This window comes from Myotis yumanensis, unplaced genomic scaffold (genome assembly GCF_028538775.1).
Source record: "Myotis yumanensis isolate MYYU_CA2020_CCGP unplaced genomic scaffold, mMyoYum1.0.hap1 SCAF_7, whole genome shotgun sequence".
NCBI lineage: Eukaryota > Metazoa > Chordata > Mammalia > Chiroptera > Vespertilionidae > Myotis > Myotis yumanensis.
The window spans coordinates 84,107,505-84,130,093 of record NW_027223758.1 but is presented as its reverse complement, the minus strand read 5'-3'; the positions used below and the strand labels follow the sequence as shown (position 1 = coordinate 84,130,093).

Sequence of the window (22,589 nt, the reverse complement as noted above, 5' to 3'; positions counted from 1 at the left end):
TGACTGAGTTAGGGCTCAGGGACGTTCCATAGCTTTACAAGATCCAATAATACTGTCTCGTGTGTCAGGGCTCCACTCCTTTATGTTGTTGAGTAACAGTCCACCGTATGGACATACCACATTCTGTGTATCCGGTTCTCCGCCGATGGACATCGTCGGAGTTGCTTTCACTTTGCTGGCCGCTGCGAACAGTGGCGAACAAGTTTTCACATGTGTTTTCACTCCTCTTGGATATATACTGGGGAGCTACTCTGAACGAGTTTGAGCAAAGTTCAGGTCCAAGCGGCCTTGTTTGCAGTGCTCTCCCTGTGTTTGTTTCTAGTGCCCCCTGGTGGCTGACTTGTTTCACGATGACAAGGACTCTGTCCCTGCCCCCTCCACTTCTGCAAAGGGCTCCAAGATCAATGTCCGCTCCTCCAGGCCCCCGCTGAAAGCCTCCAACAAGGAGCACAAGAAGACCGTGGGCCACCAGGTCAGCCCGAGAGGGGCAGGACGCTGTGGGCGGGGCCGGGCAGGGTGGCCTGTGGAGATGAGGGGGCCACCACGTCAGAGGGAGGCCAGGGGGCCCGGTATCCCAGCCCGCCACTGGCTCAGTCTTTCTGTGCTGTTTGAAGAAGGACACTGCAAAACCTTCTCTACAGGGAGCAAGCAGGAGAGGGAAAGGGTGGCTGTAGCCCCAGGCGGGCATTCAGTCTTCATGGCATGTCATGTCCAGCATGTCTCCCAAGAGAAGAGACGGGAGTGCCTGCCAAGCCCTGGCGACACTAAGCTTCCTGTTTCACCGGAGTTGCCTATTATGGACTTTCATATAAATGCAGCCATTCCCAGCGGCCGGGCACCGGTGTGCAGGCCCCGGGGCCCAGATCAGGGGTCCGAGGCCTCCAGGCACTGTGATCAGCTCTCCTAGCGCTTGGTCGCCCATCATCTCCTCTGATCCACGACCCTGAGTTAGACACAGCGGGGGTGGCCTCTCCCCATTTGGTTCCAGGAACCCTGAGGCCAAAATACAGGAGGGACTGATTATAGCCATCCCGGTGGGAGGAGGGTCCGAGCTAGAGTCGGACCCCGGGCTCTGAGTTTCTTCCTGTCCTCTGGGTTCGCAGTCATAATCAAAGCAGTGACAGTGACTGCCACTGCTGTGGGCGCGCCTTTGTGCTTATTATGCATCGTGTGAAAGACGCGCCAATGACCAGGCACTGCTCTGTCCCCGCAGTTCCGCACCTCCCTGCAGCTGCTCATGGAGACGCTGAACGCCACCACGCCGCACTACGTCCGCTGCATCAAGCCCAACGACGAGAAGCTCCCCTTCCAGTGAGTGTGCGGCCCGCGCTGTGCCCTCGGGGTCGGCCAGTCAGGTCCCTCCAGCCCAGCCTCCTCGCCTCCTTAGGGGTTAGGGGCTCGGGAGGAACAGGGAGCCGCAGGCACAGCCGCACGGGGTCTGCAGTCTCCACTGGGGTGAATGGCTGGCCTCCCGCCCCCCACATGGTTTCTGTGCTGAGTGCAGGCCCACAGACATTTCCCAGGGTCACCTGTCTGCTGCCCAGACAGGGGGTCGGAAGATACAGTCCCCACCCACTCCCCGGGTCGCTCACAGTGGTGTCACGGAGGGTGCATACATGAATCCGATAGAGAACCACGTGGAAGTGTACCTTGAATGCCGGTGAATGTCCAGCTCAGACACAGAGGCTCGCTGGAGTGGTGGGGAAGGCTCCTAGCATTGAGGCAGCTTGACCTCAGGTGACCTGTGGAGTGCTGACACACCCGGGTGGTCCTGTTCCTCTCACCCCGCTGCCGCTGAGCTTCCGGGGCCATCCACACTCGCTCGCCTTCCCTCACTCCCCAGCCTTCTCCGGTCCAGACCCGGCCTCTGTGCCGACCTTGAACGTTTTCTTCCAGTTCTGTCCACTCTCACACGGTGGATTCTACCCGAATCTGGAGAGCCCCGATACTTAAAGATTTTTGTCCCTCTCTGGTTTCTGCCAAATCCCAGACCGTCATTTCTGCAGGCCTACGGCAGCCCCAGGGCCACCCCCCACTCAGCCTGTCTGAAACCCCACCTTTTCCCCGCCAGGTTCCTCTTCATGTGGTCTCTGTTGGGGTGAATGCATAACCGCTTCCTGGCGTCTCACCCACCCACCAGACAATCTTGCAAACTAGAAACCCGAGAGTCGCTCTGGACCAGTGCGGCCAATAGCGCTTCCTGTGTTGACGGGACCGCCCTGTCCTCGGCATTGTCCTCCGTGGTAGCACTGGTCACGTGTGGCTCTTGGGTGCTGAGAATGTGGCTAGTGTGATTGAGAAACTGAATCCTTTTTTTTAAAGTACGTTTTTATTGACTTTAGAGAGAGAGAGAGGGAGAGGGATAGAGAAACATTATCGATCTGCCTCCGGCACGCCCCCTACTGGGGATCGAGCCCACAAGCCGGGCATGGGCCCTGACTAGGAATTGAACCAGTCACCTCTTGGTTCATGGGTTGACACTCAATCACTGAGCCACACCGGCCAGGCAAGAAGCTGAATTTCATTCTTAATTTCATTTCAGTGACGTTCAGATGCTCACTGGTGGCTAGTGGCTGCCATATGGGACAGCATAACCCCTGGGTCTTCCTCCTGCCTTCCTCCCAGTGTGCAATCATTGTTAGAATCCCACGGAGGCCAACAGGTCTCCCTCTGGCCTCCCTTCCTGCATCACCTTGTCTCAGACCCTCTTCCTCTCTTGCCTGGAGGGCTGCCCGAAGCCCTCGATGGTCCCACCTCTGCAGCCTCTTCTTCCATCACCTGAGCCTCCTCACATGCTTGTTTCCTCTGGCCAGAAACACACATTCTTTAAAAAATGTTAAGCACTTCCTTCCCATCTTTCTGATTTCCTTTTGGGTCCTCGCATAATCACTTTCTGTGAAGTAATTTATTTTGGCAGCTCTGACTCTCAGAGTGAATGCCTGAGCTGCCTCTGCCTCCTCTCACTCGATAAAGCTTGACTCGCACTCGACGGGCCTCGTGCTGGAAAGGCTGGGAGACAGGACTGAGTCAGCCTTCCGTGACGGGTGCCGATTGGACACTGTCTTCCTTCCCCCAGCGTCTGAGACTAGCTCAGGGCCCCCACCCCCCTGGCATCTGTTTACCAGCTGACGTGGGAAGAAAAGGGGCGGCTAGCAGAGCGGCATGTGTGAAAGACAGATTATGTGTGAAGGGCAGGAGCAGGAGAGGAGGCTGGGCAGCAGACCAGCATGGGCCCAGCCGCCGTGACCTTGGGCAGCTCCCTCAGAGCCTGGCGCCGCCTCGTGCTGTGTTCCTGCTGGGCCTCCTGTTCCCAAGGAGAGAAGTTGGGGACTTTGAAAGGGACTTTCTGGTCCAAACACCCCATTTGTCTAAGACCTTCCTTTGCCTTTTGGACCAAAAAAATCTTCCCCCAGTAAAGAAAGCGGGGAGAGGACTGAACCAACGCAGAGCCTCGACTCCAGTCCGGGCTCTGCCCCCGCGGTTCGGCCAATCACAAGCTAGTCCTTTACTCCGTCTCATTTCTTCGTCTGCTAGTCGAGGTTAAACAACAATTATAAATGACTTCAAGAAGATAACTTATTTATATGATGAAAATGTAGCGTTATTGACGCTACCCTCGCAGGAGAGTGCCGTGTCCCTCCGCCCGTCCCGCACGCCAGGCTCTCTCAGCCCTGATGCCACTGACGTGGGGCCAGGGAATTCTTGGTTGTGGGCTGCCCTGCGCGCTGTGGGGAGCTTGGCACCCCGTCTCTATCTGCCCAATGCTTGTAGCCCCCCCACCATGTGACACTGCAGTGTTTTAAGACGTTGCCAAATGCTGCCTGAGGACCGAGCCACCCCCAATGGAGAGCCGCCGTCCCACACTAAATGCTTTGATAGCATCTCCTGTGTACAAGTCCCCTTTGCCGCCTCCTTTATTTAAACAACAACAAACATCTCTCACCTCTGTGGCTCCCTGGGCACTGGGCTCGGACAGGTGGAGTGACAGCGGAGAAGATCCGTCCCTTATCCTTAAGGAGTCACCTGGCGATGGCATAGCCGTGACTGCCTCCTAAAGGGCAGGAGCGGGAGGGGCGAGAATGGCTGCGTCCAGGAGGCGGCGGCCCCGAGCGAGGGTGACCATCTGGGACGGCTCCTCAGAGGAGCCGCCAGGTTTTCCGGAGGCCAGTCCCCTGGTCGCAGAGGTGAGCAGTGCTGAGAGTCTCGGGGCCCTGCAGTGTGACCCCAAAGGCTGCAGAGCCCAGCGAGGGGGGCGGGGAAGCCTGCAGCCGTGCAAAGATCAGTGAAGTGCGCATGGCTGCCGGGGTGGAACCGATCCGACACCCGGAGTCTCGCTCTGCATCCCGAGAGCCCCGGCTCTCGGAGCCTGCGCGTTGTACCGGGAGGACAGTGTCTCCCTGTGGTTCAGCAGGTGGGCCTGTGCATCTTGGGTAGTTGTTCAGTCCAGACTCAGTGCTGCTTGAGCACACGTGGGCCTCCCACGCTGACCAGGTGTTCACCAGGAAACGGGTGTTCACCAGCAGGGCTGTTTTCCCTCCCAGTCGCCTAGTCTCGCTCACAGAATGCGAGATGCATTTGACAGGGAGTTTACCTGGCTGTCGGGGAGATGAGATGAAGACACAGAAGCCTGTTTGTCTTTACACGTCCCCGGGGGGGCAGGGGTGGAGGGGGGTGAACAGAAAACGATGATGACAGTAACTTCTTTGTATCGTGTCTTCGTTTTCCTAATGGCATCCCCCTTTTACGTCACCTGATCATCACAGCAGCCAGTGGATTTTAGTTGGCAGATATCCTCACTCCATTGAGTAAGGGAGGAGCCGGAGCTGGAGAGAGTGCTCTGCCCACCTGACCCTGGCAGCTCCAGGGCCGGTTCCCTCCTGCACCCTCCCCACGGGGAGGGAAGGGACATAGAGGGTCCCTTCTCCAGGTCATCGAGATGCAGGGACAAAGATTCGAGCTGTCCAAAAATCCTTTGCCAGATGCCTTTCCCGGGGCCCCAGCTTGGTCAACCTATGAACCAGGAGGTCGCGTTCCATCCCCAGTAGGGGGCGTGCAGGAGGCAGCCCATCATTGATTCTTGCTCATCATTGATGTTTCCATCTCTCTCGCTCCCTCTCCCTTCCTCTCTCTGAAATCAATAAAAATATATTTAAAGAAGGATGCGCGCAGAGCGGAGATGCTGAAATGGCTCGTGAGGCTGCCCATCCGCATCCTCACTCTGCTTCTCACCTGGCTGTGCTCAGTGGCAGGAGGGCCGACAGCGCAGGGCGGGAGGGGGTGGGCTTCCCTCTCCGGCTCTGGTTCTGCTTCGCCCGATGGCCACTCACTGCTTGTCTCGTGGTTCCGCAGCTTTGACCCGAAGAGAGCGGTACAGCAGCTCAGAGCGTGCGGGGTGCTGGAGACGATCCGGATCAGCGCAGCCGGCTACCCGTCCAGGTACGTGCCGCCGGCCACGCCCTGGTGCACCCAGGGCCCCTCTCGTGGGCTGTCCGCCAGAAACAGGTCCTCAAACTGTTCCCGAGCACTGAGGGCCAGGCAGGGCGCTGGTGGAAACGAGTGTTCCCGTCTGGTCTGAAAAGTGTGGGGGTCGCCAGCGACATCCTCGGGGCAGCTTTCAGATTTCAACCTGGCATTGGTCTGGGTGATGCACTGGCCGCTTGCAAAGGAGATTTCTCCTTTACTCAGCTCCCACCTCGTCCCCCTACCTCCTTCCCTTTGATTGTGGTAAAACACACATCATATTTACTATTTCTGAGTGTGCAGTTCAGTGGCGTTAGCACATTCGCATTGCCGTGCACCCATCACCTGCATCCGTTTGCAGAACTGACACTCTGTACCCATGAAGCAGTCACTCCCGTCCCCCCCCTCCCCCAGCCCCTGACAACCACCGTCACACTTTCTGCCTCAGCAGAAGCCGGAGGCAATTGGAAGCCGGGCTGCTTTCGCATGAGTGGAGTCATACAGTGTCTGTCCTTCTGTGACGGGCTTATTTCAGGAGCATATGTCCTCAGGGTCCACCCGTGTCGTAGCGTGTGTCAGAACGTGCTTCCTTTTTAAGGCTGAGTAACAGTCCGTTGTATGTGTATGTGTAGCCCACACTTCGCTTATCCGTTCGTCTGTCGGTGGGCTCCTTCACCTTTCAATATAGAATCAAATCTCTGGTGGAAAATACAACCTGAGTTAAAGGACAGCTGTTGTGACCCAACCTGCCTCAGGGATGAGCATGGAGCCACCCTGTGGCCACCCTGTGTCTGTTGAAGCTGTGCCAATGCTGTGGCACGTGCCTGGAATGGGGTGGGGGGGGGGGGGCGCGGGGGAGGGATGGCGACCAACCAGCACTCGAAAAAGCGCACCGCGCACCAGGGTCACAGCAAACACTGGCTGTGCAGTGGCCCTGAGCAGGGACTGTCGCAGGCCGGAGCCTGTGCCTGTGGGGTTTTCCTGTGCCCGAGAAGTCCCATGTGTCAGGAGATGGGGGGGGTGCCTCCCCCGCCCCCCTGCATCTCCACCTGCGCCTTCCCATGGCCTTGAGGAACCGCTTCACGCGCAGGGCTCACTTACAGAAACAGCTTCCGGTCGATCGTTCCCAAGCCGTGGGCCTGAGAGGAAGCTGCTGCTGGAGCTGGAATTTGCATTTGACCCGGAAAGCGCAGAGCTGTCACTCAGCTGCAGCACCCAGGCAGCTTTGCAGAGCCTGGTGGTCACGGTCTCGGCTTTGTTCAGAGGCTGTGCTCCGCCAGCTGTGAGGGGGGCTGTTCCCTTCCAGCCCCATCCCCCTGCCTAGAAGCAAGACAGGGAGTGTCCTGGGCTCCGTCTCCTTTTTGGACTTGGGTCTGAAGACAAGTAGCTGAAGCTGTAGGACTGATGCTCGAGCCACACCCAAGGTTGGACGAAGTTGGCTTTCCTTCCGCCACTGGACTGTCGGGCTCCAGCCTTTAGATGGAGGGACTGGGGCCCAGGCCACGAGTACAAAGCCCCGTGCTCTGGCCGATTGGATTGCCTCTCAGCGACTGCTCCACGCACAGGGTTCAGACCAGGTGCAGTTCATGCAACTTGAGAGAGAGACAGGGCCTCAGCAGCGCCGAGCCGCCGGTTCCAGACCACACACCACAGGCGGCGGCCCCCCTCCTGCCCCTGGCTCTTCTGTCCCCGCTCCCAGGAAGGTTTCCTTAGCCCCCACCTTCCGTCCAGCATCCCTCAAAACCCATTGCCACCTGTGGGTGGGTCAGAAATCAGTTTAATGGGTCGTGACCAGCATCTTGTTTTTTAATGAAATAACGTGAGGTGGGAGATAGAAGGCGGCCGTTGGTGGCAGAAAGGGCGCCGTGGCCTGACCTGGCATCAGTTTGTATACAGATGTGGGCACATCCTGATGTCAAGGGACTTTTCCACATGAGACCCAGAGAAGGAAGGGAGCAGCTCAAGGCCACCGGGAGGCTGGACCACCTTCCTCTGTCCGCTGGGTGGTCGTTGCCAAGCACCTTACGGCCCCACATCAGCGAGGCATTGGCATCCAAGCTCAGGCTCGTCAGAGGAGTGAGGGGCAGGGCCGGGTCCTGGGGTGGAAGGAGCCAGACCTGCTTTTCCCGTCCAGTGATTCGGGAAGAGGCTCCAGTCCTGCAGTCCAGCCCCCCGCCCCCACCCCACCCCCCGGCGAAGCATCCTGGGTGCCAGGTGTGCTTTCCGCCTCATCAGACCGCCTCTGGCGTGGCAGCTGGGAGGGCGCATTTCCTGCAGGCTCTGAGGCCCCTGGAGGTAGTGGCTCCTCCGACTGCTCACTCCATCTGGCTGCCAGCAGAGTTGCCAGCAAAGCCGGGGTGCCCACCCACTTGCTGGGCCTCATGTAGGGGCGTGATGGATGCCTTTCTCTGCCTCCCTAATTGCCTCCGGCTTCTTCCCAGCAGATAGTTACAAGGGCACCTGTACCTTTTGTTTCTGTAATCGTGGCGTTGTGGAACGCGTAGGGAAGGAAGGGAGGACTATAGGATATCACAGATGTTCCTTGGAGCTGTGGTCTCGAGGTTTAGGCTCGGATCCAGGACACTGCCTTGCACCTCCTCCTCACGTTCACGTTCTTAGCAGACTTTGCAAAAGGCTCGAAGAGAGGATTTCCTTCCCAAACCACCTTTTGAAAGCTAGCTTTTGGAAAGAGGCACCGTGGTTTTGCGGCGCTGTTGCTAGTACTGAGGCGGAGTGGAATCATCCATAGTATCTCATGTAGGTCCCAGTCCCTTTCACCCCCCCCCCCCCCGCCCCCCAATGCCAGGCCAGGGCCCCAGCATGGCATCTGTCTGTGAGGATGAGTGGTGAGGGGCGGGCTGCGGGCGGCTCCCACCCTGTGATTGGCTGACTCCCACATCGCCTACCCCCCCCCCCCCCCCCCCCCCGGCTGCCAGCCATGGTAACCGCGCTGGATCTCCGAGTAGCATCACTGGGTTTTTTAAAAAAGTGCTGCCTGCTGGCCTGCTTCCTCCAGGAAATTGGCGAGTGGGCCGTATCTGGAGATGCAGCCAGAGGTTCTACAGAACCCGGGTCCATCGAGCTGGTAACACCCGTCATGTGTGCCGACTTGGGGCCTGGAGTGGAGAGAACGTCTGGGACCCAAGGGGCCTGAGTGGGTGGGTCACCCCCTGGCGGCAGAGACCAGCACAGCAGAGCGATGGCGCCTGCTTTCGCTTGTCAAGTAACCGCACAATTCTGCAGTTGTTCCCAAAGGAAACCTTGCGGCTTCCTCGATGAGGGGAATTAGAACTTTCACCGTTTTCCTGCTTTTCTCCCACTTCCATGGCCAAAGGGAAATATCCTTTGCCGCGAGGAAAAGGGCAAAGGGAAGAAAATGCAGTCCTGGGGCGCAGGCCGTGGGTGAAACGGTCCCGGGGGCTCTCCCAGGAGCCCAGGCGAGGGCCGCGCTTCCCACTGGGCTGCCAGGCGGAGTCCCTGCGCTCAGCCCCGAGGCCTGGGCACAGCGCTCAGCCCTGCTCTGACATGAACGCGCTCAGTACCCCACCGCCCCACACCGGAGAGGGCGGACGCAGCCCTCGGCCAGCGGCGCTCTGCACTCCCCACCCGCCCCGGACTCCGTACACCTGTCTATTTTTATCCTCCGAGGACATGTGCTCTCTGTGAGTCTGATTTAGAATGGAGATGAATCATTCAGCTGGAACTGTGCAGCAGTGGCTAAGAAATATGTCCATTATCATGTACATAAAGCACCGTGATGAATGCTCTGTCCGGGAGAGGGGCTGGTCCGCCATCACGGCTCCCACCCCCCTCGTGTCTTGTGGCCGCCCAGTCATCCGTCTCCTCGTCGGGGGCTCAGAGCAGCTCTGTGTCCCGGAGGAATCGTGAAGCAAATGCCACTCACCCAGGACAGTGTGTGTGTGGGACTCCTGAGTGTGCAGTGTCTGTGTTTTTTAAAAAGCACCTTTTCTGCCCGGCTGATGTGGCTCAGTAGCTGTTGCTCCAGATACAGCTGAACCAGGAGGTCCCTGGTTCGATTCCTGGTTAGGGCACATGCCTGGGTTTTGGGTTCCATCCTTAGTAGGGGATGTGCAGGAGGCAGCCGATCAATGATTCTCTCTCATCATTGATGTTTCTCTCTCTCTTCTCTCTGAAATCAATAAAATATATATATCATTAGTTTTAAAAGCACCTTTTCCTACATCTTCAGTTTTCCTTCATTTATCTCCTCTCGTTTACGTAAAACAACAAAAACCTCAGTGTGCTTTCTGGAAAGATGCCCCCCCCCCCCCACCTCCCACCCCCGCCCCATGAACTGAGTGGCTCAGGGCTGTAGACGGAGATGGAGGCCCCAGAAATGCCTGATTGGCTTTCCTGCTGAGTCATGACTAAACTCGCACAGGGTCTCAGCCCTGTTATTGAAGGTCCACAGGGAAGGACGATGTCACACGTGTCTGGAGTGTGGTAACTACTCGGGGTCTTGCAGCCTCCAGTTCTGGCTCCTTGGCCTGAGAGCCGTGCTCCTGTCCTTGCACTTGAGTCAGGCACAGGGTTCTCACCTGGGTGGCTCCTGGCGGTCACCTGGAAGGGTCTGACCATTTCAGGAGCCAGGCCCCCCCCTCAGACCGGGCACATGGCCCCTCACACCTTTGGCAAGGCTGGTGGGCTCCCGAAGCGTCTCGGACCAAAAGGAAGCACGCCCCTCACGTCCGTGTGGGTGTGATCTCGGGAAACCTCTGCGCTAGGCATCTGGGGCCCAAGTCGAATGGGACTGAGCAGTGGGCGCTGGGCTGCCCACCTCACCCTGACCTGACAAGCGGAAGGATCCTCACCGTTTTCTAAGGGGCCTATGAGCTCCTGACTCGCCACCTCAGGGACTTTCTCTGTGGCCTAATGTCATGCATGTGGTCTGAGAGGCTGTGAGGTCCTGCAGGACTCTCTGAGTTGGTCCCATCCAGGCAGTGCCCTCCCGAGACCTACCCAAGAGGGGAGGTGGCACATGCAGATCCTCCGCCCGCCCGCCCGCACTGGGCACTGGGCAGCTGGGGCACAGCGTTCCCACAGGCGATTTTTATGTACAGCGTTTGGGCCCTGACTGGGACCCCAGGGAAGCGGAGGGGCTTAGGCGGGAAGGGAACGTAATTTCGATCTTCAGGAAGCTTTGTATCTTTCCAAACACTGCACATCCACGAACCCCCTGGCTACTGGCGCACTGGGAGGTGCTGTGCGAGGTGGGTGACAGTCTCTGGATGTTGCAGGCAGGGGAGGTGAGACGTGTAGCCGTGACTCGCCGAACGTCACACGGCTGGCCACTGTCCGAGCCAGGCCCCTCTCCTTCTCTACCCCAGCTTCTCCGGTACCCGCCACGGTGTCTGCGGTCACAGGGCCCTGCTCTCTTGTCATTTCCTTAGCCTGTGGCCTCCCTGAGTTATAGGACTGTCAGCAGTGGGAGGTTTTCTAATGAAGAGCATTTGATGTTTTCAGCCCTGTGGAATGCTGCTCTAATGATTTTCCCAGAGAAATTACAAGCTCATAAGGAAAAATAAGACCAGTGAGGACACTAATAACCATGATACCGGATGTGGGAAGTGCCCTCAGAAATACTGACCCCCTGGGGCACTGTTGGGGACCCCCTGGCCCTCCTGTGGCCGAGAGGCAGGATGTGTCACCTGATACACCTATGTCCCTCCAGGTGGACCTACCATGATTTCTTCAACCGCTATCGGATGCTAATCAAGAAGAGAGAGCTCGCCAGCGGGGACAAGAAGGCCATCTGCAGGTCTGTGCTGGAGAGCCTCATCAAGGTGAGCCGGGCGGCCGGGCGGCCGGGCTTTGGGGGAAATGGAACGCCGTGAGAATGTGGAGGGTGGGGGTAGGGGGTTACCTGCCTTTTTGGGTTTTCATCCTTCTCATTGGAACTGATTCCAAGAGGTGAGTCCATTGTCATACATCAGTGACTAAAGGAAAAGCCCCCTCACCTGCCTGGGTTACATGCTGGCTTTGTTTCCAGCTCAGCGCACAGCATTCCTCATCCCCCTGGGCGAGCGCAGGGAAGGGCGACTGATTTTAACGTAAATAGATGCAGTTAGGACAGTAATTACACGTCCTGTGCCCCCCAACATTCCATAACATAGTTTGAAACTAAATAAAATTGACTTGAGGAGTTATGTGCAATCTGAAATTATTCAATTGACTCTGGCCATTTGGGGCTAATCTTTATAAAATGTCAACCAGATCGGGTCCTTCCCTTGCTCAGAGCCCCCCAGGCCCCCGCCCCCCACGTCAATGCTCTGGCCTTTGGTGGTTGGCTCCTCCCACCACCCACCCTCACTCCCCACTCAGTCACGCCGGCTCTCCCGTCCCTCCACCATGCACAGCTTGTTGCCACTGCAGACATTTGCATCAGCTCTGCTCTCCCAAACTCTCCTCCTCTAGGCTGCTTCCTCGGTTCCTTCAGGTCTTTGCTCCAAGGTCACCTCTGTCGAGATGGCTGACTTGGTGACCCTGTTCAAACAGCCCCAACCCACCCTCCCAACCCCAGCTCTGTCTTTCCCATCCTCACCTGAACACATACCTGGTCTTTGTCTGTCTGCCCTCACATGCCAGTTGCTCAAGGGGCAGGCGTCTTGCTCACTGTCATCCTGGACCCTCGCCCAGGGCCCGGCCGTGGGTTACGTGAGCGCTGAGTGACTGTGGGCCTACGGAGCAGGGCCCGTGAGCTCCGCCCGGGAATTCTGCACGGGAGGGCAGTGGGCGCGTCATCTCATTGCTCCCTGATGGCGAGCCCGCTGCCCTCCTTGCCTTGTAAAGGACCCGGACAAGTTCCAGTTTGGCCGCACCAAGATCTTCTTCCGGGCAGGCCAGGTAGCCTACCTGGAGAAGCTTCGGGCCGACAAGTTCCGGGCAGCCACCATCACGATCCAGAAGACCGTCCGGGGCTGGCTGCAGAGGGTGAAGTACCGCAGGTTGAAGGGGGCGACCTTGACGCTGCAGAGGTACTGCCGAGGACACCTGGCCCGCAGGTGAGCCACGCGGGGGCCATCTGGGCAGCGGCTTGTGGGTGAACGGCAGGGTCCTGGGACTGGCTCTCTTAGCTGGGTGGCCTTTCTGGGCCTCTGTCCTTAGAGAGGTTCCTGCTGGGCCCGGACCGCACCCTGACTTCTTCCCAGCAGCTGGGCCCCCCTCTTCCATGCCCCTCCCACCTGAGGGAGTAGGTCTAGTTCCCAGGTCTCCTGCCCGCCCCAGCCTAGTCATCCCCCCAGTGCTAGCCTAGGACTGGCTGGTTGTGCCCCCAAACCACCACCTTCCTTTTGCTTAAGCTCCAAAGTGAAATGATCTTCTTTTAGAAACAGCGATAAATTCGGCCTTTCTGTCACAGTTGGCTTACACCCCGCTTCAGGTTTACACTCACAGTTTCAGACTCCCCTGGGAGTTTAAAAGTCGGGCTGGCAAGTCCTGGGGCCCCTTTGAGTTGCTGCGCTGAGTCAGCATCGGAGGGGACTGTGTAACCACAGGCCGCCCGGCTAACGCCTGCCCAGAAGCCTCCTGCTCTGAAATGCTCCCCTTCTGATGGGGTCACTGGGTGAGGGAGCGCTAACACGGTCTGGGCGTCTCACTGACACGGACTCGCAGGAGCAGCCAGGAACCTCTGCCCTCGGGATCTCCCTGGGGAAGTGGCAGTAATTGCCAGAAGGTCTTGTGTTGGAAGCCAATGCAATGGGGTCTCCTCTGCTGGACTATGAACATGATGAGCCCCCGAGTCGCATGCCCAGAGCAGGGTCCTTTGTACCGTACACCCCGAGGCTCGCTGCTGCTCATCCTCCGGTCCGGCAGGGGGCTGTGTATTCGAGCATAACCAGACACGGTGAGGCCTCTGTGACCTCCAGACAGCTGGGGACGACCTCGGGGACAAAGCTGTAGAATGAGAGGACTGTCCGTGGTAGCAACACTGAGTGACCACGGCCACCTGTGCCACCCGTCCTCACGGACAGGCCTGCGTGGCTCTGCCTGAGGCTGAGCTCCCTGTGGGGACTCCGTGCTAGTGGACACGCAGGCCCAGCCACGTGGGGAACCGGGCGGGGAGCTGGGAGTCAGGCTCACCTCGGGAGCTGGATGGGGTTGTGCCTCCTCGGGGCTGCATTAGGTAAGTCCAAGTCCCTCCAACTTTAATATTCTGAGTCTCCGGCTGAGGGCTGGCTATGAGTCTGGCCCCAGGCCCTTCAGGAGGTTAGAAGCCTTAGACCAGCGTGGTTCTCAACCTGTGGGTTGCGACCGCTTTGGGGGTCGAACGACCCTTTCACAGGGGTCGCCTAAGACCATCGGAAAACACATATATAATTATATATTGTTTTTGTGATTCATCACAATGCTTTAATTATGTTCAATTTGTAACAATGAAAATACATCCTGCATATCAGATATTTACATGACGATTCATAACAGTAGCAACATTATAGTTATGAAGTAGCAACGAAAATAATGTTATGGTTGGGGGTCACCACAACATGAGGAACTGTATTAAAGGGTCGCGGCATTAGGAAGGTTGAGAACCACTGCCTTAGTCTGATGTTCTGTCTTTTGGCGGGAGGGGTGGGTTCCCCCTTCCCCACCCCTCCTGGGGGGAGCGGAAATGCAACAGCAAAGTTAGTGTCCTCATGCCGTGCGACCCAGGCAGAAAGGGCTGGGGGACAGGAAACGGGCAGCCTGAGAGGGTCTTGTCCATTCAGCAAACCTTTCCCAAGTGCCTGCCGGGCCAGGCCCTGCACTAGATGCAGGGGGTGCAAGAACAACTGAGACACGGCCCCTGATATCTCCAGTCCTGGTAAGCCCAGGGCACAGAGAGACAGACAGACATGCGAACACGTGATGTGCCCAGGTGGCAGCGAGGGGCTTGCAGGTGGGGAGTGGGCAGGGGAAGGGCACAGGTGGTCAGGTGGTCAGGCTGACAGGTTGGGGCTTGTGGGAAGACTTGGAGTTACAAGGAAGAGGCTAATTCTGTTCTGAGCCTGCATGTCCAGTGCCCAAGGCATTGCTACCATCAGTCAGAGGAGGAGACCCGGCTTGACCTGGGGTGACCTTGACCCAGGGGGAGGGGCTCCGTTCAGAACCAGCTCAGGCACCCTGTCAGCAGGCCCACCCTCTCCCTCCCCAGGCTGGCCGAGCATCTGCGGAGGACACGGGCGGCCGTGGTGTTCCAGAAGCAGTACCGCATGCGGAGGGCCCGCCTGGCCTACCGGAAGGTCCGCAGAGCAGTCATTGTCATCCAGGCCTGCACGCGGGGCATGTTCGTACGGAGGATCTACCGCCAGGTGTGTGCACGCTGGGTGCGAACTCAGACCTCAGCCCCAGCAGATGAGTTGTCACCACCATGAATGTTGGTTTTTCCTAAGTAATTTCACAACTCTGTCCTTATGGAACTCTACCCAGAGTCCCATGAGGAGGTGCACTGGCCAGGGTTCTCCAGAGAAATAGAACCAATAGGAGATATGTGCGTGTGTGTGTGTGTGTGTGTGTGTGTGTGTGTGTGTGTGTTTGAGGTTTGGCTCAGTGCTTGTGGAGGCCGGCGTCTCACTGCAGCTGAGACCCAGGGGAGCCGGCGGCGGCATTCAGCCAGGTGTGAAGGCCTGAGAACCAAGGGAGCCCTGGTGCAAACCCCACCCCCCGCCCTGGGGCAGGAGAAGATGAGATGTCCCGGCTCAACAGTGAAAAAGAAACAAATTCTCCATCCTCTGCCTTATGTTCCATTCGGCCCTTGTGGATTGGGGGTGCCCACCCACACTGGGAGGCAGTCTGCTGAGCCCACCTTCTCAAATGCTCACCTCTCTGGAAACACCCTCGCAGACACACCCAGAAACAGTGCTTAACCTGGGCTCCCACGGCCAGTTGACACAAGATGAACCGCCACAGCCAGGAAGGGTGCACACCTGTGTACCCCTCCCCTCTGACAGCCGAGATGCTTGGGGAAGCTGAGTCACCTCTCACCCCCCCTCCCCGGGACACTCAGCCTGTAGCAGAGCCCAGTGACCCATTTTGGGCTCGCTCAGACGAGAGTGGGGTGATAGGCATCATCAGGTCTAGATCCTTTATTAACAGACCAGGAGCCTTAAACCCAGCAAGGCAAGGTCAGGAGAGGGACCCTGACCTCCTCCCTGCCAGGCCATGACCCAGAGAGGCTGAGCTACCTGGCTAGGTGGCCCCAAGTCCGAGCGTGCCCATCCACCAACTCACCCCCACAGCTGTGGTTTGATAGCCACCTCCCTACAGCCATGCAGGCTGCGGACCTGTTCATAAAACAAACAGCCGTGTAAGCTTAAGCCTTAGGGAGGCCTGTTCTCTGTGCCTCCCAAAACCTAGGCTGACCGTGGCTCCATCCCACCTGCCCGGGTTCTGCGTGAGCCTCTCTCGCTCCCGTCCTGCAGTGGGAACCCACAGGTGTGTGCTTGTCCCCTGCCAGGTCCTTCAGGAGCACAAGGCCACCGTCATCCAGAAGCATGTGCGGGGCTGGGCGGCGCGCAGGCACTTCCTGCGGCTGCGGGGCGCGGCCATCGTCATCCAGTGCGCCTTCCGGAGGCTCAAGGCCAAGCAGGAGCTGAAGGCCCTCAAGATCGAGGCTCGCTCAGCAGAGCATCTGAAGCGCCTCAACGTGGGCATGGAGAACAAGGTGGTCCAGCTGCAGCGGAAGATCGACGACCAGGTGGGTGCCTCGAGCTCCCACCCAGGGTTGCGGGTGGTGCGTGCTCCGGGGGCAGGTGTGACCGGGACCCACGGATTCCTCGGGGAACCACATGCCAGGGAGGGACCCAAGAGCGGGCACGTGTCCCCAGGGTGTCACCCTGTCAGCAGGAGTGGCTACGACTATGGTAGGCAGACTAGCAGCCCCAAGGATGTCCATGCCCTAATCCCCAGAGCCTATGTCGCCTTACAGAGCGAAAGATGAGGTGTGGAAGGGTGCACACACACCCATGCACCCACCTTCTGGTGTCCGAGTGGCCAGTCTTCCTCGTTCTCTCTTCAGAGCAGCTTTATGGGCTGTTTCTCGTACTTCGTCGAGCTCGATGAACAGAGGGTGACTTGGACACGTTGGATGCTGGGTTACGAGGGAGCAGTCTTGTGCCGATGGGGCCAACAGCCCCCACTGCCCTTGGGACTCTCTGGTCGCCTCCCACGTGCCAGGCCCTGGGATGGGTGTTTTATGTTCCCTCTCATCTGATCCCCCCCACCACTCCATGAGGTCATTTTACAGATGAGGAAACTGTGGATCAGGGACATCAAGTACCTTGCCGAGGTCACAGAATTAGCAAGTTCCAGAACCAGCATTTCGACCCAGGTTGGTCGGATCCCACAGCTGCAAGGGTGAGGCTGATGTTTTCAGCCCAAACGCCACTCAGCTTCAGGCCTTCCCGGTGGCATTGAGAGTGGGCTCACTGTTACTGTGCTCGTGCGGGGTGTTAGGGCGACCACAGGACCAGGCTCCCGCCGTTCTCCCGAGAAGGGAGAGGGAGAGAACCAACTAGTGCGCATGGTGTGGGGTGTGGAGGAAGAGGGAGAGTTAGAGTGGGGCCACCAGGCATTGCTTTGGAGGTCACTTGGTTTTATTGTACCTTCTCTACAGTAAGTATTTTTAAGCTTCTCATGACCCCAATCGGGCAAGAAAATAAATGAGCCACTTACACCAGTCAGCTGCCCAGAGCAAGAGCCCAGAAGCAGTGCGGAGAGCAGTAAAATGTGCCTGCTTCTCTGCTTGCAAAAAAAAAAAAAAATCTGACAAGAGACTGTATGTTTCTGTTCTGTGAGTTTCACTGGGTGTCTGGATTGGCAAGCAAGACAGAAAGCTCATGTGGGTAGAGGACACTCGGCACCCACCTGCCGCGATGTGCCAGGTCCGGAGAAGCGCCTCCACCTGGAGGGACAGGGGTGGACAGGAGAGGCCAGGTCCCTGGGACAGGCCATTGGGAAAATGCCAGCGCAGAGAAGACCCCGTCTCTCATCATGGCCACGTTTTCCACGATTGCTATTGTGCTGTTACTCTCTGGCCAGAAGAGATAATTGGGTCAGATTTTGCCAATGAACCTTCTGAGCAAAGTATAGTCCGGGGGACAAGCAGGCTTTGCTGGCGCAGCCGCACCCTGGGTTTCCAGGAGTCAGCCCTGCACTGGCGTTGCTGATTTCCAGAGTCGACTTGAGAGGTTAAAAATAGAGCTGGTATTTTACAGTTCACGTGCTTGAACATCAAAGGGAAGCAGATTTAAAAGGCCTATTTTTAAACAGAGCTTTTGCCCTGCGATTCCTGCTTGGCAAGCATCTGCGAGTGGTGGCAGGTGCTACCTCCCTGGCAGGGTGCCTGTGTGCAGAGGGTGGTCAGAGGAGAGGGGGAGGGTGGATGGGATCTTGCTTCCTTGTACCCCTCCCCATGTTGCCCGACTGTGTGCCAGTCACTGTCCTCATATATGAACTCATTAAGTCCTCACCATAACCCTGTGAGATGTTAATATTGTTCACATGGTAAACTGAGGCACAGGGAGGTTACATAGCCTGCCCAAGGTCACACAGCGAGTAAGTAGCACGACTCGCACTAAACTTTGGCCACCTAGTCCCACAGCATGTTCTGCCGCCTCCGACCAGTGCAGACAATATTGTCCTTGGGCTGGCTGGCCTTTCACAGCGGGCGTGTGACCCGGCGTCACAGAACACACGTGGCCCTCTGTTGTGGGAGGGGCATCCATGTAATCCATGGCACCAGCTCTTCAGAGGTTCGTGAATTATCACAGCCTCTTAGCAGAAGGGCCGGCCGTTTGGAATGGATGGGTTCTTATTCCTTCTGTGATGCCTGGAACAACTCAGGCTGCTCCCCTGATACACAGGCTTCCTAAGGCAGAGGAGAGGACATACGTGTGCCGGGGATGAATTAGGCCAGTGATGGCGAACCTTTTGAGCTCGGCGTGTCAGCATTTTGAAAAACCCTAACTTAACTCTGGTGCCATGTCACATATAGAACTTTTTTGATATTTGCAACCATAGTAAAACAAAGACTTATATTTTTTATATTTATTTTATATATTTAAATGCCATTGAACAAAGAAAAATCAACCAAAAAAATGAGTTCACATGTCACCTCTGACACGCGTGCCATAGGTTTGCCATCACTGACTTAAGTGAAGCGTCTCAAAGTACTTTTCACAGCAGCACAGGGTCGTAGATGAACTCCCAGCTGGATGGAGGGAGGCCTGAGTTCTGTCTGTTATACCTGCACCCAGAGCTGACAGCTTGGGGTCATGGCCAATCTCCAGTTGAGCCCTGAGTTCATTAGGGGGATCGGCCTAGATCTCAGCGATGCATGATGCCAGGATGTGGCTAAAGGAGTGAGTCCCACTCTTGCGGGAGCGGACACTTTCAAACCATATCCCCACCGCCAAGACGCCAGCAAGGGAACACACTGAAAAGTAAACCCAGGGCAAGGCTGGCCCCCAAAGCTCATGTCTCAACTAGGGAAACACAGCATTGGCACCGAGCTCCAAGGAAACAACAGGCAGAGGGAAGTAGGGTCACCCTGGAGTTGTTGAAAGAGAAGGAGGAGGAGGAGGAGGAGGAGGAGGAGGAGGAGGAGGAGGAGGAGGAGGAGGGCTGGCGCTGTCCTTGGTGCTGACGCTTCCTGTGGGTTTTTATGACACGCGAAGAAAATAAGCCACATCCTTCACAGTATCCTTCAGCAATGAATACAGCGACCGTTTCTACCACCATTTTTTACAGCAGCCCTGGTTGAAGCCTGTGGTATGACATTTTTCAGCCAAAATGTTGTAACCTATGAACTTGGCTTTCTACCACTCCGGCTTTGCTTTAAGCACAACATGTAGAGTGACTAGGCCAGTTGCACCTTTAATTATTTTCTAAAATATTGTTATTGATTTTTAGAGAGAGAGGAAGGGAGAAGGAGAGGAAGGGAGGGGGAGAAAGGGAGAGAGAAGCATTGATCAAATGCCTCCTGCATGCCCCCTCCTGGGGATTGAGCCCCAACCCGGGCACATGCCCTGACTGGTGATCAGACTGGCAACCTTTTGGTGCACAGGATGACACCCAACCCACTGACCCACACTGGCCAGCACACACCTATAATTTTTTATAGGTCAAGTTTCTTAGACCTTTATGAATATACGGCTATATTTAAATATATTTTATCTGAAAAAATACACAAACGGATTCAGTCAGTAGCCTTGTGAACCAATTTGATTCGGTACACGTAGCATGCCCTCAGCAAATACGTTAAATTAGCTGATGGTTGTGACTTACAAAAACGTCCATCTACATTTGAAAAACAGTGTGCGACAAGTCACAGCTTTTGGCCTCCTGGCCTTGGTTTTCTCAACTGTGAAATGGGCCTGTGAGTCAGCCTTACTACATAGGGGTTTTCTGAGGCGTGAATGGGTTAATACATGAACTCAGGTAGTACAGAGCCTGCCCCAGAGCAAGCGCCCCACTGAGTGCTGGTGCTGAGTGTGGAATGTGTGGCTTCTCACATTGCATACTGTCTTGTGATGGTTTTCCTCCCTCCCCCCGGGCCGGGGACCACGAGGCTCTTGTATAGCTTGTCGGGTTGAGCACGGCACAGGGTAGCTGGCTGTGGGCACAAGAGCGCTCCAGTCCAGCTCGCACGCCGCTCACCTGCCCGGCAGCCCGGGTGCGGCGCTGCCCTGAGGAAGGGGCGTCTCAGGCGTGAGGTCCCATGGCGGGCGTGGCAGCAAATGGGTCCAACAGCTGTTCTGCTCCTCACTGCTTTCCGGGGAGCTTAATTTCTGGCGTCAATGAGCATTGATTCCTGATGCCCAGCTTATTGGTGTTTTAGCCAGTAGCTCTATTCTCCGTGGAGCCCCCGTGGGCGGTCGTTGTGACTATTTGCTGAGTGGGGAGCCCCACTTCTCTCTCCACGTTGCCCGCTGACCCTCGGCTCCTGCAGCACCGATTTGCCCGCGTTTACACGGGTGCACGACACTGGCCTGGGCCCTCAGTGCTCCCTCCACGTGAGCTCAGCCAGCGTCCATGTCCCCGGCCCCCCACACCTGCACCAGGTCCACGGGGGTGAGTGCTTCTCACTGAGGGGACACGTGACCTGTGGGGTGCGGCCTGGACGGTTCTGCCAGAGGCTCGGTCTCTGAGCCGGAGCCCTGCAGGGCGAGCTGACAGGTGGTGAGGGGTCCTGGGGCCTCCTTGGAGAGGGGGGGGGAGGGGTCCTTTGTCTCCGAGCCAGAGATTAGGTTGCAGCTCTTTGTGCCGCAAGCCCCAGGGTAGGAGGGCAGGGTGACAGCAGGGAATCCTGCAGAGCCGCGAAGGACCGGGAAGCAGCTGCGCCATTCCCACCACCTGAACACCAGGCCCAGGGTCTGTCCCGCGGGCGTGGAAAGCCAACTGCCTCCAGCTCAGCACCGCACTGCCCTGGACACCCCCTGAGCATCCGTGCTGGTGATTTCTGTTTCCCCCTCGCTCTTCCAGCCCCACAAAGAATATCATCAGGGACTTGCCAGGAGGCACAAGCATGCAGGGACTGTGAGGTTTAGTTCCACCTTGAACCGTCCTTTTTATTTCTAATCGCCTTCATGTATTTTCTGGCCAGATAATGCTGCTCTCCGCCTCTTCCCCCCTCTCCCTGTGTCTCCCCTCAGAACAAAGAGTTCAAGACGCTGTCGGAGCAGCTGTCTGCGGCCGCCTCCGCCCATGCCATGGAGGTGACGAAGCTGAGGAAGGAGCTGGCCCACTACCAGCAGAGCCCCGGAGGGGACGTGGGCCTGCGGCTGCAGGAGGAGGTCGAGAGCCTGCGGACGGAGCTGCAGAGGGCCCACTCCGAGCGCAAGATCCTGGAGGACGCCCACAGCCGGGAGAACGATGAGCTGAGGAAGGTACGGGCCGAGGGGCGGCCGGCGGGTGCTAGCCATGTGCATCCCCTCCAGGCGATGCTCCTTCACGCCGTGGGGTGGCCTCTCGGGGGCTGTCCTCATGCTGACCGTCCTTCTGTGCTCGATGTCAGGCACCCTCAGTCCTGATTGAGTTTCTGCCATGAGCTGAGGGGTGCACACGCTGGCTTTGGGGTCTCCGAGTCCACCCCTTGGCCTGAGTCCTCGCTGGCAGGGGGACGTGCAGAGGTAGTGGCTTTCTTCTCAGCGTGGCCTGCAGGGCTGACAGGCAGCCTCTATGTGCCCCTGTTCGTCCTCAGTCCTCGCCATTGGGGGAGTTTGCCTCGTCTCAGTGTTGATGGTTTCCGTCTGACTCGCCCACTCTGGTCGGGGTGCTCGCAGGTGTGCTCTCTGCCCCATAACATAGATCTTCCTGGGATGGACCCCCACACCCATCTCCAAAGTCAGGATGTGAACACTCCCTTCTCCACTCCCGGGAGAGCTGTTCAGACCAGGGCTGCCCCAATTGCCGTGGGAGGCTGTCACGGACCCGGGACCCTGCTCCTCTCTCCCACGCTCGACAGTGATGGGACTGACGCACCAGGAGGCCTGAAGGAAACTCCATCCTTTGGGGTGAAGTGTATTGTGCCGGCAACACGGGACCACAGCCCGTCACCTGCCAACCATGGCACCTGTTGTCCATTGACCCTTAGGAACAGGTGGATGGTAACCCTTCCACGTGGATAAACATAAGAAGGGGCGTCTGAGGCAGGAGAAGGGGCCAGGTTAGAACTGGAGACTTGAGACTGGTGCCGCTGGGAGAAAGGGAAAAGGGGGTTCCCTCAGGGGGCCAGTCAGATAAGACACAGGACATCCATTTACCCAGCAGATCCACAACGTGGGATCTCCCGTTTCCACCCCACAGAGAGCCCTGACTCAACCCCCAGCCTCCTGCCTGGCTGCCCCAGGGCACTGTGACTGGGGGCTCAACACACTGTTTTTAAAAAATATATTTTTATTGCTTTCAGAGAGGAATGGAGAGGGAGAGAGAGAAACACAATATTGAGAGAGAGAGAGAGTCATTGATCAGCTGCCTCCTGCACGCCCCCTACTGGAGATCGAGCCCTTGACCGGAATCAAACCCAGAACCCCTCAGTCTGCAGGCTGACGCTCTATCCACTGAGCCAAACCAGCCAGGGCTCAGCACACTTTTAAATATCCACATCTCCATCCGGGGGAGCCTGCGATTTT

General features: G+C 57.4%; 1 protein-coding gene across 2 annotated transcripts in view; it reads left to right on the top strand.

The window, feature by feature from the left end:
* Positions 1-22,589, top strand: part of MYO5B (myosin VB) — a 196,325-nt gene that overhangs the window by 134,673 nt on the left and 39,063 nt on the right. For both annotated transcript variants that reach the window (XM_070421140.1, XM_070421141.1), the window contains exons 15-22: positions 323-472; positions 1,214-1,311; positions 5,350-5,436; positions 11,153-11,264; positions 12,271-12,482; positions 14,612-14,768; positions 15,914-16,153; positions 21,111-21,344. In XM_070421140.1, coding sequence (XP_070277241.1) covers positions 323-472; positions 1,214-1,311; positions 5,350-5,436; positions 11,153-11,264; positions 12,271-12,482; positions 14,612-14,768; positions 15,914-16,153; positions 21,111-21,344 — 1,290 coding nt within the window. The remainder of the gene's footprint in view (positions 1-322; positions 473-1,213; positions 1,312-5,349; positions 5,437-11,152; positions 11,265-12,270; positions 12,483-14,611; positions 14,769-15,913; positions 16,154-21,110; positions 21,345-22,589) is intronic.